Consider the following 14376-nt stretch of genomic DNA (forward strand, 5'->3'; position numbering starts at 1 on the left):
GAATAGTAAGCCTGTGTGTTTTCTAGGAACTATATGCCTCTGCTTCCCAGGAGGTAACGGGACCACTGGCTTCAGCACACCAGTGGGTGAATATGACAGATGTGATCGTCTGGCTCAATTCCACACACGCAGTAAGTGCTGCTGAGACACACTGGTTATGCCCCAAGGGTGAAGTTTCGGGTTTATCTCATTATTTACTTTCAGCTTAAGTTTTGTTTCTTTATCTGTTTCCTTTTTGTTTTGTTTTTAAAACCTTTCCTTTAGGCAAAAACATGTAAACCAGCATTGGGCTACAGTTTTGCGGCTGGCACCATTGATGGAGTTGGAAGCCTCAATTTTACACAGGGTAAGGGTATGGTTTCAACTTCTGACACTTCTGGGTTCTGTTCTGTGATCAGATTTCACTGTAGCCAATACCTTTAATATTTTTATTTTTAAACTCAGAGTCTGCTGGTTTTCCAGGCTTGTACATGACCATGCACCCCACAGATCTAAGCAACCACTAATATTTCTGTCTCTGTATTTTCCTATTCTGAACATTTCATACAAAAGGAATCATATAATATGTGGCATTTTTTGTTGGCTTCTTTCACTTAGCATCATGCTTTAAAGGTTCATTGATGTTGTAACATGTATCATTCCTTTTGTTTGAGATGGAATTTCGCTCTTGTCACCCAGGCTGGAGTGCAGTGGTGCAATCTCAGCTCACTGCAACCTCTGTCTCCCATGTTCAAGCGATTCTCCTGCTTCAGCCTCCCAAGTAACTGGGACTACAGGCACCCACCACCACATCTGGCTAATTTTTGTATTTTTAGTAGAGATGGGGTTTCACCATGTTGACTAGGCTGATCTGCAGCTCCTAACCTCAAGGGATCCACTTGCCTTGGCCTTCTAGAGTCCTGGGATTAGAGGTATGGGTCACTATGCCCAGCCTCATTCTTTTTTATAATTGAATAATATTCCATTATATCAACATATCAGATTTGTTTATACATTCCTCACTTGATGGACATTTGGATTGTCCCGTGTTTTAGTTATTATTAATTTAGAAATATTCCATAAATATTTATGTGGTTTTTATGTGGGTGTGTGTTTTCATCTTTCCTCTTGGGTATATGTCTAGGAATGAAATTGCTGGATTATATGATAACTGCACATTTAATCATCTGAGAAACTGCCAGACTATTTCTGAAATGGCTGTACCATTTTACATTTCTACAGGCAGTGTATAGGGTTCTGATTTTTTATGTCTTTGCCAATACTTGTTATTATCTGACTTACTGAATCTAGCCACCCTAGTTGGGTGTGGAGGGATATCTATCTCATTGTGGTTTTGATTTACATTTCCCTAATGATTAATTATGTCAAACATCTTTTCATGTGCTTATTAACCACATGTATATCTTCCTGGGAGAAATGTCATTTATGTAGTTTTCTCATTTTAAAATTTGGGTTATTTTTCTTTTTATTATTGAGTTATAAGTGAATTTTGTGTTTTCTGTATACAGTCCCTTATCAGATGTATGATATGAAAATGTTTTCTTCCGGTCTGTAGGTTGTTTTCTCACTTTATTGATTGTGTCCTTTGAAACACTAAAGTTCTTAAAGTTCTTAATTTTTAATAAGTTGAAGTTTTGTTACTCATGGCTTAGTGTCATATGTAGGATTTTTTTCCAAATACAATGTCATGAAGATTTACCCCTATTTTCTTATAAGATTTTTATGGTTTTAGCTCTATATTTAAGTCTTGGATTCATTTTAATTTAAATTTTTTGTATCATGGAGGTCATGGCCTGCCTTCGTTCTTTTGTGTGTGGCTATTCAGTTATCTCAGCACCACTTATTGGAAAGATTATTATTTACCCGTTCTATAATCTTGGCACACGTGTTAAAAATTAGTTGACATGTGACTTTATTTCTGGATTATCAATTCAATTCCGTTGATTTATATGCCTAGCCGTGTGCCAGTACAACCCTCTCTTGGTTACTGTTTCCTTTGAGATCGGAAAGAATGAGTCATTCTACCTTGACCGCCTCTTCGAAGACTGTTTTGACTTCTGAGTTTTTTGCAGTTCCACAGGAATTTTAGAATCAGCTTGTAAATTTTGACAAAGAAGTCAGTTGGGATTCTGGTGGGAATGCCATTGAATTTACAGATTAATTTGGGGGAGTATTGCCATCTTAGCAATATTATGTAATCTGATCCATGTACATGGATGTTTTGGCATTCATTTAGATCTTTAATTTTTTTCAACAATATTTTATAATTTTAAGAGTATAAATTTTGTACTTTTTATTGTTTGTTTCTTAGTATTTTACTCTTTTCTATGCTATTGTAAATGGAATGTTTTTCTCAATTTCATGTTTGGATTGTTCATAGAAAATGTATAGAAATACAACTATTTTGTAATTGACCTTATATCCTACAAACTTGCTGAACTCATTTATTAGTTCTAATATTTTAGAATCAGCTTATAAATTTTAAGATCATGCCATCTTAAAATAGAAATATTAATAGTTTTAATTTCTCTTTTCCAACCTGAATGCCTTTTATTTCTTTTTCTTGCCTAATTGCCCTGGCTAGAACCTTCAGAACAATGTTGAATAGAAGTGGAAAGAGTATACATTCTGTGTTGGTCCTGATACTATGGAAAAAGCATTCAGTCATTCATCATTAAGTATAACGTTAGCTCTGGGATTTTAATCTTTTATCAGGCTGAGGAAATTTACTTCTGTTCCTAGTTTGTTGAGTATTATTATGATAAAATGGTGTTAGATTTTTGTCAAATGTTTCTACTCAGATTATAATGTAATTTTAAAAATTATATTAATATGTTACACTACATTGATCAGTTTTTGAAAGTTTACCCAACTTTGCATTCCTGGAATAAATCCCAGTTGGTCATATTCTATAACAATTCTTTTTCTATGTTACTGTATTCAGTTTGCTAGTATTTTATTGTAGATTTTTGTGTCATATTTATAAGAGACAGTGTTCTGTAGCTTTCTTTTCTTGTGATATCTTTGTCTGGTTTTGTATCAGGATAACATTGGCCTCATAGAATGAATTAGGAAGTATTCCCTTTTCTATTATTTTGGAAAAGTTTTGGAAAAGTTAGTACTAATTCTTTGTTTGGTAGAATTCAGCAGTAAAACAATCTGAGCTCTGTTATTTGTTTTAGGTAGTTAAAAATGTGCTATGAATTCAATCTCTTTATAGGTTTTTTTTTTTTTTTTTAGATTGCCTATATCTTCTTAAGTCAGTTTTGGTAGTTTGTGTTTCTAGAAATTTTCCCATTTAAGTTATCTAATTTATTGGCATACAACTCCTCATAGAATTCCTTTGTAATTCTTTTTATTACTTTAAAGTCAGTAGTAAGGTTCCTTCTAATCTCTGAGTTTAATAATTTAAGTCTTCTGTCTGTTCTTTTTTATGGTCAATCTAGCTAAAGCTTTGCCAATTTTGTTGACCTTTTCAAAAAACCAGCTTTTGGTTTCATTGATTTTTCTGTTGTTATTCTACTCACTGTTTAATTGATTTTCTTTCTAATATTGATTATTTCCTTCTTTTTGCTTGATTTGGTTTAGTTTGATTTTCTTTTCCAATGTCTTCAGGTGGAAGTTAGGTTATCGGTTTGAGATCTTTCTTGTTTCTTAATATGGACGTTTACAGCTATAAATGTCTCACTGAGCACTGCTGTAAGTGCACACCATAAGTTTTGATTGGTTGTGTTTTCATTTTCATTCATGATAAAGTATTACCAGGTTTTCCTTTGATTTCTTCCTTGATTATTAGCTATTTCAGATCATATTGCTTAATTTTCACATATTTATGAATTTCCCCAAGTTTTTCCTATTATTTATTTTTAATTTAATTTCACCACGCTTGGAAACATATTTTGTATTATTTCTACTTTTTAAAATTTATTGAGGTTTGTCTTTTGGCCAGCACATGATCTATCCCAGATAATGTTCCATGTTCATTTGAGAAGAAGATATATTCTGTTGTTTTTGGGTGGAGCAGTCTATAGATTGTCAGTCTAGTTCAAGTTTTCTGTTTCCCTGTTGATCTTCTGCCTAGTTGTTTTATCCATGATTGAAAATGGGTTATTGAAAGTTTCACTATTGTTGTTAAAATGTGTATTTCTCCTTTCATTTCTGTGAGTTTTCACTTTATGTATTTGGTGCTCTGCTATTAGCTACACAGACATTTATAATTATTAAATTTTTCAAATGGAGTATAGATTCTCAGTTCATAGGTTTCATAGTTACAAAACTCTTTTCCCCAGATTATACATTTGAGGTTTGTTTTTGTTTTTGACTGCTCATGTTGTGCGTGTGTGTGTGTGTGTGTGTGTGTGTGTGTGTGTGTAGATAGTTAAATGGGTATTCAGGAGAAATTCTTTCAGGGACCATAAGCCAGACAACTGGTATTGTGAGTTGGAGGTGTCATTTTTAGTTTTCAAAACAGGAAAAAAAGTGATTTAGTCCACAAATCTGCAGTTAATGATGTCAAACTGTTTTTATTTGCAACATGATGAGCAGAGGTAATAGGAACCAAACTTTAAGGATATTGACAAAAATTTACTCTGTCATTCCCTTGACCATACTGAAGATTTAATTGAATAATGGCTCATATCTTAGGATGCACAGGACATTTTATCTATTCTATTATTCAAACTGTTTGGAATCATTGAACAACAACCTTAATAAAATCTCTGAAACTCTTTAAAAGATTATTCTACAATATTTGTCAAAATAATTACTTTTTTTGGAAGGTTGGTTCAAGGAAGTATATTAATCATAACATTTCTAATAGGGAAAACAGAAGGGGATCCATTTTGGGATACCATTCGGGACCAGATCCTGGGAAAACCATCTGAAGAAATTAAAGAATGTCATAAACCAAAGCCCATTCTTCTTCACACTGGAGAGGTAGTGCATTTTCATTATCATAGTGAAATTAGCATATTGTTATTTTTAAATTTGTGAACTGTCAGATAATGAACAATGGGAGGTCTTATTTAGATATTCCCATATCAAGTTTTTCATATTAAAAAATGAGTTCTGTAACTCTAAGGAATAAGGGTTGTGATTATAAAGTATACTGATTTATTTATTGCACTTATAAGTAATAAATACAACAATTAGGACAGTGGGAAAGACAGAAGAAGATTAACATTTATTTTATTCAGAATTTATTTATGTTAGTTCCAGGAAGAGAGTCAGCACTCAATTTTCTGCAAAAGGAAACATTTCAGGTCATCTAAAAAGAAACATGTTCATGTCTTAATTTTCTCATAGTTTAGGCAACATTAACTAAAGCAATTTTCTTTTACACTCCTTTGAAACATATATTTTCACGTTCTAAATGTTAAAAGATTATTTCGGTATTCATAAAAACATGGATTGTTGAGTTAGAAGCCTTTTAAAAATACATTTTGTTCCTAATATTCTATTAAAATTCTTGAAAGAAGAAAGAGAGAAAAGGAAGGAATAAAAGGACAGGCTATACTATTCTGAATATGGAAAAGGATAAATTCTCTTGGGAGAAGTCTTGGAAAAGAAGGCAAGACTTGGAAACTGCAAACTTAAAGTGTGATTAGAATAAAAAGAGAAATTATTAAGTTAAACTATTCCAAATGGAATTCCTTATTTATCGTGTATAAGGATAGTCTCTAACAGTACTCTAGGAGAACCTTTGGTTATCTGTTACACATTGTGATTTCACAGTGACAGATCCACCAAAAACTTTATTGATTTGTGCAGGTTAATGGGGCTTTGGCACTTGAAATTTGTATGTTATGACTAGGATATAAGTGCCCCTATAGAATATTTCATACTACATCATAAATTAGAAACCAGAGGAACTTCTGGGGCCATTATCTGTCTGTTGACCATAGAGAGAGTATTATTTCTAACATAATTTTCTTGTTTTGTGTTCTCAGCTATCAAAACCTCATCCCTGGCATCCAGATATTGTTGATGTTCAGATTATTACCCTTGGGTCTTTGGCCATAACTGCCATCCCTGGGGAGTTTACGTAAGTTCTTCTTATTACTTAGTTAAAAATGTGTTTGCTGTATGTTTCTATTGAAACTGCTTCTTATCATAGGAAGATCATTCTGTACTGTCCCCTTGGTATCCTACTGTACTATGTGTGGTGGCAGTGTTTGCTGGGGCCCCTGAGGAATAACTGTCTATATGCTTATTATTGATGGCTAATCTGAAGCAGACATGAAAATTAAAAAAAAGACTTATCCCAAATTAAAATGATGCCATGATTTATTATGTCAGTAGAAAGATTTGAAATAATATTAAAATACAGGTACTTGAAACTATCAGATTATATATTAAAAACATGGAAGAATGTTTTAAACCTGCTTGATATGTAGTCTTCCTATCGCAGTAACTGGCAATTTCATATCTTTCCAGCAGGTCCTATCTCTTGGAGTCATCCTTGAATTCTCTCTTTTTCTATTTTTTTCCTTCAAATCCTTTAACAAATTTTGTACACTTCACCCAATACCTTCTGTCACTTCCCCTCCTGGTCTAAGCTATCACAATCGTTCACACAGATTATTACAATAACCTGCTATCTGGTCTGCTTCACTCTGCCTTTACTCCCATGCAGTCTTTTCTCAACACAGCAGCTAGATTAAGCCCTTTAAAGTATAAATTAAATAATATCGTGTCTTTGCTCAAAAATCCTCTGGTAGCTTCCCGTTTCATTCCAGGTACATCCTCAAACTTGCAAGCGCCTACATGATCTGTTCTTCAGTACACTCTCCTATGTGATTTCTTACCTCTCTCCCGTTTACTCCTCTCTGCTTCAGCCACGTTGGCTTTATTACACTTCCCAGACACATCAAAGATGCTTTTGTCTCAGGGCCTTTAAACTTATGGTTTCTTCATTCTGGAACACTTTTCCTCCAGTTATTCTCATGACTAAATCTTTTATCTCTTTAGTTCTTTGCTCAAATGTCTAACAGGGATACCAGTTCTGCTTTCACTATATAATCTTCACCTACCACCACCACCATCATCACCACCACAGTCATCATCACCACCACCACTACCAACAACCACATCGGCACCAGCACCACCATCACCACAGTGACCACCACCGCCACCCCCTTTCCTCTTTACCCTGCTTTGTTATTCTCTATAGCTTTTCTCCTCATCTGTTTTTATTTGCTTATTAACCCTCTCCTCTCCCTAGAAGGTAAGCTCCATACTGTTGAATCCTTAACACCTAGAAGTGGGCCTGGTGTGTAGTAGATGCTCAATGGTTTACTGAAGGATTAAATGAATAAATGAAATGGTAAATTCTTTGTAGAAAGGGACAGTAATGTATTTTCTACCTGCTTCAACTTTCATAAACATAGAATGCAACTGATTATTTTGTTGACTCAAGAATGGAAAATAATTATGATCTTTTGTCAGTGATAATTACTGATTCTGTTTCTTTATTTTGGTCAAATTGACTATTTTCAGCTTAGGATTTATTTTGAAGCTAGGACAGGCAGGAAAAAAAGGTCAAGTTTAGCTTTTCATAGTTATTGGGTTCCTACATATTTTACTATTGTGTGATGAGCCAGGGTAATTTTTTGGCTTTCACTGCAAGTGTTTCTGTATACTCTGCACACATTCTGAGTAGGAAAACTTTTACATAACTGTTTTCTTGACTCAGGACCATGTCTGGACGAAGACTTCGAGAGGCAGTTCAAGCAGTAAGTTAAAAATAAAATAACATATCTACATGTTCATATTTGGTGGACAGGAAGGTATATCCTATCCCTATGATCTGATACCTTTTAAATTAATCCTTTCTAAGATGACTAGAGTTCCACATTTCTTGAAATTAATAGCGAAGATGAATATGAAATGTTAGTGGTATAAGAACCAGACTTAAAAAACATAAGGGCATTAACATTAGGGTAAAAATATTTTACTGGTATTTATGTATTAATAATTTAAAATTTGATAATGGTTTTATAAATAAAATATTAAATAACCTCTAAGTATGTCATACTTTAAATTCTTGTGAATAGCCTAAATAAAATGTATCACATTTGGGGAATTTTGTATTTTATCTGTACTGTATTTTTAATTTTTTAAATATTCAGGCAGTATGGTAAATTGTTGTAAAATGACATAACAAAAATGTCTTGTTACTTAGAGCTGGAAATTACAATTCTGGTTAGCTAATAGCCACCCATTAATAAGTTGATTTTTTAAATCCCTATTTTAGTAGTAAGGAGTTTCTACATCGGCTACTGCGACCTTTAAGATGTTTATAGATCATTGACTTGTCCAACTATAGTACAGAGTTAGAAAAATTTTGTTAAGAAAAATATCTTACACTAATAATGTAATCAATGCTTGTATGTTAAGGATAATATAATGATAATATACTTGAAGAGTAATTTTACTGGGTTTTACTTTTCTCTCCTAGGAATTTGCATCTCATGGGATGCAGAATATGACTGTTGTTATTTCAGGTCTATGCAATGTCTATACACATTACATTACCACTTATGAAGAATACCAGGTAAAGCAAAAAGTTCTTATCATTTAAATGAATTATACCCTGGTCAAGACTATTGCGTCAAATGCAGACTTGCTTTGTAAACTTTCCCAGTCGTGTTTCTGAGAGATGATTTTATTTTAAGTATAGCAGATAAGAGAATGATAAGCCAGAGGTCATATTTAAGAGTTTTAAATACATCGTTTTAAGTTCAGGTCAGAATTCTAGTTTTACTGACTTACACTCTCCCTGAAATTAATTATTTTGTCAGGGACACTGAGAATAAGCCTGAGTTGTGGCATATAATATTCCTAACCCTATTCATAATGCATTTTATACCTTAAGCCTCTGTAGAACCTGAGAAAACTCCTACTAGTAGTTTTTATTGAATGCACTAGTTAAGCACTTTGCAAATGTAATTTAAAGTAATCCTTACAGCATATCCAGAAATAGGGTATTATTATTTTGATGATAAATATTAAGAAACAGAGTCCCAGAGAGTTTCAGGGAGGCTGGTAGCTGCTAATATTTCCTTGTTTATAAATAGTCCAGAAAGCAGCCCAAGTACTTTTTAAGTAAAACATGAATGCAGACCAGAGTGTCATAATTAATACTTTCTGTTAATAATATATCTGCTAGTGTATCATGACGGTGCATACAGAGGCATGCAGTCTAACCGTTGGTAAATATGCAGTGATACTAAGAGTGAACTCTGCCCTGCTACTCTCTGTTGGCTTTCTTGAAAGTCCTTGCCTTCTAGGAAATCCCATTGAAAAAGGGGTCTTAATGATGGTAAACTTGGAGAGGAATAATTAAATCTTTTCTTCACTACCTTTAACTATTATTTAGTGTTTCTGTCAATTATAAATATAGGAAACAAATTATTTTAGCAGTACCTCTGTCACCAATAGGAACCAGAGATATTTTCATATCACATATAGTTATTGCAGATCTAGAAATGTCTCTTACTCTTATTGCAATTTTATAATCATAGTAGTTATTAGATCCACAGATGTATCTTATTATTCAATAGTATAATAACAAAGCACATACATTACTGTATCACAACATCGGTTTGTTATTGTCTGGTAAGTGTATTTCGACCTGACTGGTTTCCTTTGGCAGTTCCATTTATTTTATTTTACACATTTAGAAACATTATTCTGAGGGAGGTCCTTAGGTCTCAACATGCTGCCAAAGGAGTCCATGTCACAAGCAAGGTTAGGAACCCCTATTAATTTGTCTCCTGGTCCAGGTGAGATGGGAGAGTTTCCTGAACCCTCTTGCAGTATGTGTGACAGGGGTGTGGCTCATCTGTTTGGCTGCTGTGCAAACCCCTTATGGGAGGGGGAACACGAAGACAGGCAGGTGCAGGAGCCCGGGCAAGTGCTTTTGGGTGCTGGCTGGAGCAAACTTCATGTAAGCCCTGCAGCAATATTTAGGTCTGGGTGCCTGCTACTCCTGAAGCCCAAGTGGGCATGTTTTACAGTGTGCTTTTCTTAGCTTTCCTGTCTGTAGATGGCTTAAGTGTTAAACAGCTGAGTACCCTCTTGGTACCCAGGTCCTTGTCCAGTGTCCAGGAAGAATGAGGTTGCACATGGACATGAAGGATGAATGCAGGGTTTTATGGAGTAGTAGAGGTAGCTCTCAGTGGAATGAATGGGGAGCTGGAAAGGGGATGAAGTGGCAAGATGATCTTCCCCTGGAGTTTGGCTGTCCAGTGGCCAATCTCCTTTCTGACCATCCCCAGCCAAACTCCTCTCGGCATTTAGATGCTCCTTCTCTTCTCTCTGCTGTGCCGTTCTGCCATTCTTCCACTTTTTTGTTCAGCTCCTTGTATGCTTGTGGAGCTGGGGTTTTGGGGATTTTATGGGTAGCGGATGGGAGGCATAGTGAACTAAAAAGTAAAACAGGAATGTTTGGGTGTGAAAACAGAAATGCCTGTTCTCATTTAGGGCCACAGGTTTCCAGGCTTAAGGGTGGGGCCTTTGCCAGGGAACCGCCCTCTTCTACCCAGTATTTCCCTGTCTCCTGTCTATATCACAGGGATATACTCTTGCAAGAAATACTGCTATTACTTCATTTATTCAACAGATATGTATTGTGACAGATACTGTGCTAGCGACTTTTTGGGGCATAATGATGAAAATAATCTGTCCTTTCCCTCAAGATTACTAGAAGTCAAGAGTCTGGTAGAAAGACAGAAAGGAGAACAGATGGTTACATTTTCATGAAAGTCATGTACAAGGTGATATAAAAATAAAGAGAAAGATCACCAGCCCAGACTGGATATTTGAGGACTGGGACTGTTCAGGAAAACATAACAACTGTATGAGTTCTTGAGAACAAGTGAGGGTTAGGCAAATAAAATGTAAGAATGTGGCCAAGTGTGGTGGCTCATGCCTGTAATCCCAGCACTTTGGGAGGCTGAGGTGGGCATATCATGAGGTCAAGAGTTTGAGACCAGCCTGGCCAACATGGTAAAACCCCATCTCTACTAATAATACAAAAATTAGCCGGGCCACCTGTAATCCCAGCTACTCAGGAGGCTGAGGCAAGAGAATCATTTGAACCCAGGAGGTAGAGGTTGCAGTGAGCCAAGATCATGCCGTTGAACTCCAGCCTGGGTGATAAGAGCAAGACTCCGTCTCAAAAAAAAAAAAAAAAAAGTAAAGAATGTATCCCATATGGAAGAAACTATACATGCAAAAGTCCAGAGGGCAGGCATATTGATGGACCATAATTAGTTTAGTAGCATGGAGTAAGTATGGGGAAGGTGATGGTAATGAGATGGGGGCCAGAGTGGGAGACAGATTAGCTGATGGATAGTTTTATATACTATGTTACAGAGCTTTCATTCAGTAAGGAAGGCTTTGGGGGAACTCCAGTAGGATTATAAGCAAGAGAATGCTTTGATAAAATTTTGTGATTTAGAAAGGTCAATAGGATGGCAGTGTAGAAAATTAATTGGAAGAGCTTGTGTATAGACAGAGGACTGATTAAGAAGCTGTAGTATAGTTAAGATCTGGTCAAGGCATGGACATGTATACTTGAGGGTGAAGGTTAGGGGGAGGGAGAGGATCAAAAAACTACTTATCAAGTACTGTGCTTATTACCTGGCTGATGAAATAATCTGCATAACCAACCCCCATGACATGGGATTTACCTATATAACAAACCTACACATGTAACCCTGAACCTAATATAAAAGTTAAAAAAAATCTGGGTGAGAGATGAAGATTTGAACTAAGATAAAATCTACTTTTACCTTAGGAGAAAGTAAGACAGGAAAATGAAAGAATTCAGGAGATTTGAAGGAGACAGAATTACCAGATTTGGAGACTTGTAGGATACAGAATGAGGGAGAGAGGAGTCTAGGGTAACTGCTGGCTGGTCCTCACATGGGAGACTGGAAGGATGGCATTCACTGACATGGAGAATGTCGTGGAGGGAGCTGGTATGTCTGGAGTGGGGAGGCTGGTTTTGCATTTGATGACATTGAGGTTTCTGTAGAAGAACCAAAGGTCTAGAGGTTAGGCAAAAGATGCATCGGTTCAATTTTATGGCTCTGTGATGGATTAAATGTCCTTCTCCAGTTAGTACCTTCTAACTATTTATCCAGAAGTTATTAGGACTCTTTTTATTTTGGTTTCTCTTCTGATATATGACCTTGGGGAAAACATTTATATTACAAGTACTTATCATAGATTAAAGCTCAAGAGCTAGCACCTTCTTTCATAGTAAATGGAGTGACAGTCTAAATGGCATAAGCAGAGAGAACCCACTGCTTTTAACAAGTAACAGGGGAGTCACTTACTTTGGCCAGTAAATAGAAATACCCATCCTGTTTGGTCATACATAATCTTGATGATTATGCTAGTTTCAGATAAGGTGAGATGTCAAGCATCACACTTACCTAAAATGCTAGACCTCTGTAAATGGATTTATATGTGCAGGACCATATACAACTCTCCCTGCCTTTCCCACAGGCTCAGCGATATGAGGCAGCATCTACAATTTATGGACCACACACGTTATCTGCTTACATTCAGCTCTTCAGAAACCTTGCTAAGGCCATTGCTACGGTAATCAAATACTGTTTGTGCATGTGTATGTGTGTGTGTGTCTGTATGTGTCTGTGTCTGGGTGAGGAGATGCAGAGAGAAGCAAAAGAGAACCTTAGCTTTGAGTGTTCAGTTTCTTTGACAAACTTTATATTTTACAAAATTTATAGCTTTGTGGTATCTCTAAGAAAATAAAAGAAATAAACTTTATTTCCAAATTTTGGATCTAATTAACATCCTTCCATGGTGGCAGCTCTTTCATATATACTATCTCATTATTTTTACAACCATCATGTGAAGTTAAGGAGATACCATTTCTCCCCAGTTTTCAGATGAGCACATAGACTTGAAGATAAGTAACGAAGCTTACTACACCTGGGAGTTGAACCTGTGTTCTCTAATCCTTGCCACGTTCTCCCCACTTACTCCAAGAGTTGAGTAGGTCAGCATTCTAAGATGCCCAGTTTCCACATCATAGTATCTCTGAAATTGAGATGCATTTTCCAGTCAGAGGATTCTTATTATTATAATTAGTAGCAATCTTTTACTTTCTTGGTGGTTTAAAAAATAATATGAGTTGTTAAATCAATGGAAGCTTAGATTTGATGTAATGAACACATTGCATCTACCTAAAATATATACCACTGAACAAGTTTACTTGATTTAAGGGAACTTCATTTGTGGAAATCTTCCCTTTGGATGCAGTCGTTTATGAAGCTGCAACTGTGATGTCGGAGGTTAGTCAACAAAGAGGATAAAGAGCTTAAATAATAAGCACTTATATGATAATATGTAAGCCTCGATAAAAATGTGAAACAATATGGCATAGCAAAGAAAAAAAAAGCCTTTTAAAGAAAGAGCTTGAATATATTAAATTGAAACAAATGAAATGGCTGTCTTTGTAGGTTGCATCAGTAGAATGTTGACAATTTCATTATGCCTATATTATTAGTTACTGATTGTATGTTTCAGTATTTTATATAATTTATTTGCATATATTTTAATTAATTGATATTTACTTTCATTTTATCCTGATTTTGCTCTCAGTTTTAGGTTACTTTTTTTGAAGAACTGTTTTATTTATTTCTATTATAAAGGCCAAACCTACTTGTAGGATATTCAGAGTATACAGAAAAGTATAAACCTATAACCCAGCCTTAGAGATAACTACTGTTTAACTGTCACTGCACTCATAGGTCTATAGTTCTTCCCATGAAAATAGATTCCTTAAATTTTATAGTAATACTTAATTAAGAAAATGCAATTAATTTGGTGGAAATCTGTTTTATAGTCAAATTTCTGGTCAAGCACCTTAAAACTAGCTATATGATCTTGAAAAAAGCTACTGAACATGTCCAAGCCTATTTTTTCATTTGCAAAATGGGATGGTAATACATAACCTATCTCATATGCTATTGTAAAGATTAAATCTATAATGTGAGGAATAAAGAATGTTAAATAGTCATTGAAAGTAATGGTAAAATGGCAATTACTTTTACACCAACCTAATCTATATCAAGGAATATTTGAAAATTGATATTTGTATTTTTATGACACTTAAAAATGGTAAATTTTGTGGGCAACAGAGATTAAACCAGTCAAGATATGGGATAATCTTACATTTTAAATTAAAAATGTATATATTATATTCTTTTCTTACCACAGACAAGGATCTAGGAAAAATCTTGGTACTGCCTCTGGGTGAGACTGGCTCAATACTTAAAAAAATAATAATAATAATTACAGTGTCATGTTATAAAAACCTTTTTGCATGTTAGGTGC

The 14376-nt window shown here is 35.0% G+C and overlaps 1 protein-coding gene across 1 annotated transcript in view; it reads left to right on the forward strand.

Moving 5' to 3' along the window:
- LOC105727592 (putative neutral ceramidase C) overlaps nucleotides 1–14376 on the forward strand; it is a 99373-nt gene that overhangs the window by 74643 nt on the left and 10354 nt on the right. The window contains exons 10-16 of the mRNA XM_021671728.2: nucleotides 27–131; nucleotides 265–346; nucleotides 4820–4935; nucleotides 5949–6043; nucleotides 7694–7733; nucleotides 8459–8554; nucleotides 12520–12615. Coding sequence (XP_021527403.2) covers nucleotides 27–131; nucleotides 265–346; nucleotides 4820–4935; nucleotides 5949–6043; nucleotides 7694–7733; nucleotides 8459–8554; nucleotides 12520–12615 — 630 coding nt within the window. The remainder of the gene's footprint in view (nucleotides 1–26; nucleotides 132–264; nucleotides 347–4819; nucleotides 4936–5948; nucleotides 6044–7693; nucleotides 7734–8458; nucleotides 8555–12519; nucleotides 12616–14376) is intronic.

This window comes from Aotus nancymaae, unplaced genomic scaffold (genome assembly GCF_030222135.1).
Source record: "Aotus nancymaae isolate 86718 unplaced genomic scaffold, 86718_ANA_hifiasm-v0.15.2.pri h1tg000010l, whole genome shotgun sequence".
Lineage (NCBI taxonomy): Eukaryota > Metazoa > Chordata > Mammalia > Primates > Aotidae > Aotus > Aotus nancymaae.